Source organism: Procambarus clarkii, chromosome 25 (assembly GCF_040958095.1).
Source record: "Procambarus clarkii isolate CNS0578487 chromosome 25, FALCON_Pclarkii_2.0, whole genome shotgun sequence".
Taxonomy (NCBI): Eukaryota; Metazoa; Arthropoda; class Malacostraca; order Decapoda; family Cambaridae; genus Procambarus; species Procambarus clarkii.
The window spans coordinates 18,556,544-18,557,945 of NC_091174.1; the positions used below are offsets into that span (position 1 = coordinate 18,556,544).

The 1,402-nt window shown below is 46.9% G+C and overlaps 1 protein-coding gene across 1 annotated transcript; it reads right to left on the bottom strand.

Annotated features, from left to right (window-relative positions):
* Positions 1-349: 349 nt before the first annotated feature.
* On the bottom strand, positions 350-1,021 carry LOC138368434 (chondroitin proteoglycan 1-like). Its single transcript, XM_069330950.1, has one exon. It carries the CDS (start codon positions 1,019-1,021, stop codon positions 350-352), a length of 672 nt encoding a protein of 223 aa, XP_069187051.1.
* Between the last annotated feature and the right edge of the window lie 381 nt (positions 1,022-1,402).

Sequence of the window (1,402 nt, forward strand, 5' to 3'; positions counted from 1 at the left end):
CACGGCGATCAAAATCTGAACTGTAATATGTTTCCACTACATGCTGTAAGTCAGGTGAATATATATAAATAGATGTTGCAGGCGATGAGTCACAATAACGTGGCTAAAGTATGATGACCAGACCACACACTAGAAGGTGAAGGGACGACGACGTTTCGGTCCGTCCTGGACCATTCTCAAGTCGATTGTGATGAGGATTAATTGATTGATCTATCAATCGATAATCAATCAATCAATGAATGATTGATTAATCTTTATCAATCAATCAATCCTCATCACAATCGACTTGAGAATGGTCCAGGACGGACCGAAACGTCGTCGTCCCTTCACCTTCTAGTGTGTGGTCTGGTCATAAGTAGATGTTGGCTGTGGTGCTGGCAACACTGTAGATGTTGGCTGTGGTGCTGGCAACACTGTAGATGTTGCCTGTGTTGCTGGCAACACTGTAGATGTAGGCTGTGGTGCTGGCAACACTGTAGATGTAGGCTGTGGTGCTGGCAACACTGTAGATGTAGGCTGTGGTGCTGGCAACACTGTAGATGTAGGCTGTGGTGCTGGCAACACTGTAGATGTAGGCTGTGGTGCTGGCAACACTGTAGATGTTGGCTGTGGTGCTGGCAACACTGTAGATGTTGGCTGTGGTGCTGGCAACACTGTAGATGTTGGCTGTGGTGCTGGCAACACTGTAGATGTTGGCTGTGGTGCTGGCAACACTGTAGATGTAGGCTGTGTTGCTGGCAACACTGTAGATGTAGGCTGTGGTGCTGGCAACACTGTAGATGTTGGCTGTGGTGCTGGCAACACTGTAGATGTTGGCTGTGGTGCTGGCAACAGTGTAGATGTTGGCTGTGGTGCTGGCAACACTGTAGATGCAGGATATGGTGCTGGCAACACTGTACACTGTAGATGTAAATACAGTGATAACATAATAAGCAGTGATGCAAGTTGTGGGGAACACCTTCTGGGACTGTTCCATCCCATCCCTCAGACCCCGGGGCCTTCTGGGACTGTTCGATCCCATCCCTCAGACCCCGGGGCCTTCTGGGACTGTTCCATCCCATCCCTCAGACCCCGGGGCCTTCTGGGACTGTTCCATCCCATCCCTCAGACCCCGGGGCCTTCTGGGACTGTTCCATCCCATCCCTCAGACCCCGGGCCCTTGTGGGGAACCGATTTGTGAGATTTATATTATTTAATTTATATGAATTTATATAGAATTTATATTTACGTTAATTTATATATTTCGATAGCAATTTGAATGATGTTGAGTGGACTGTATTTCTGCAATATTCTCACAAATCGACTCCTTGCACATTAGGGGGGTTTATATTAAATTTATATATATGCAGCCAATCAAACTACAGTATTAAACTACACACATTAGTAATGATTGAGGCGCCTT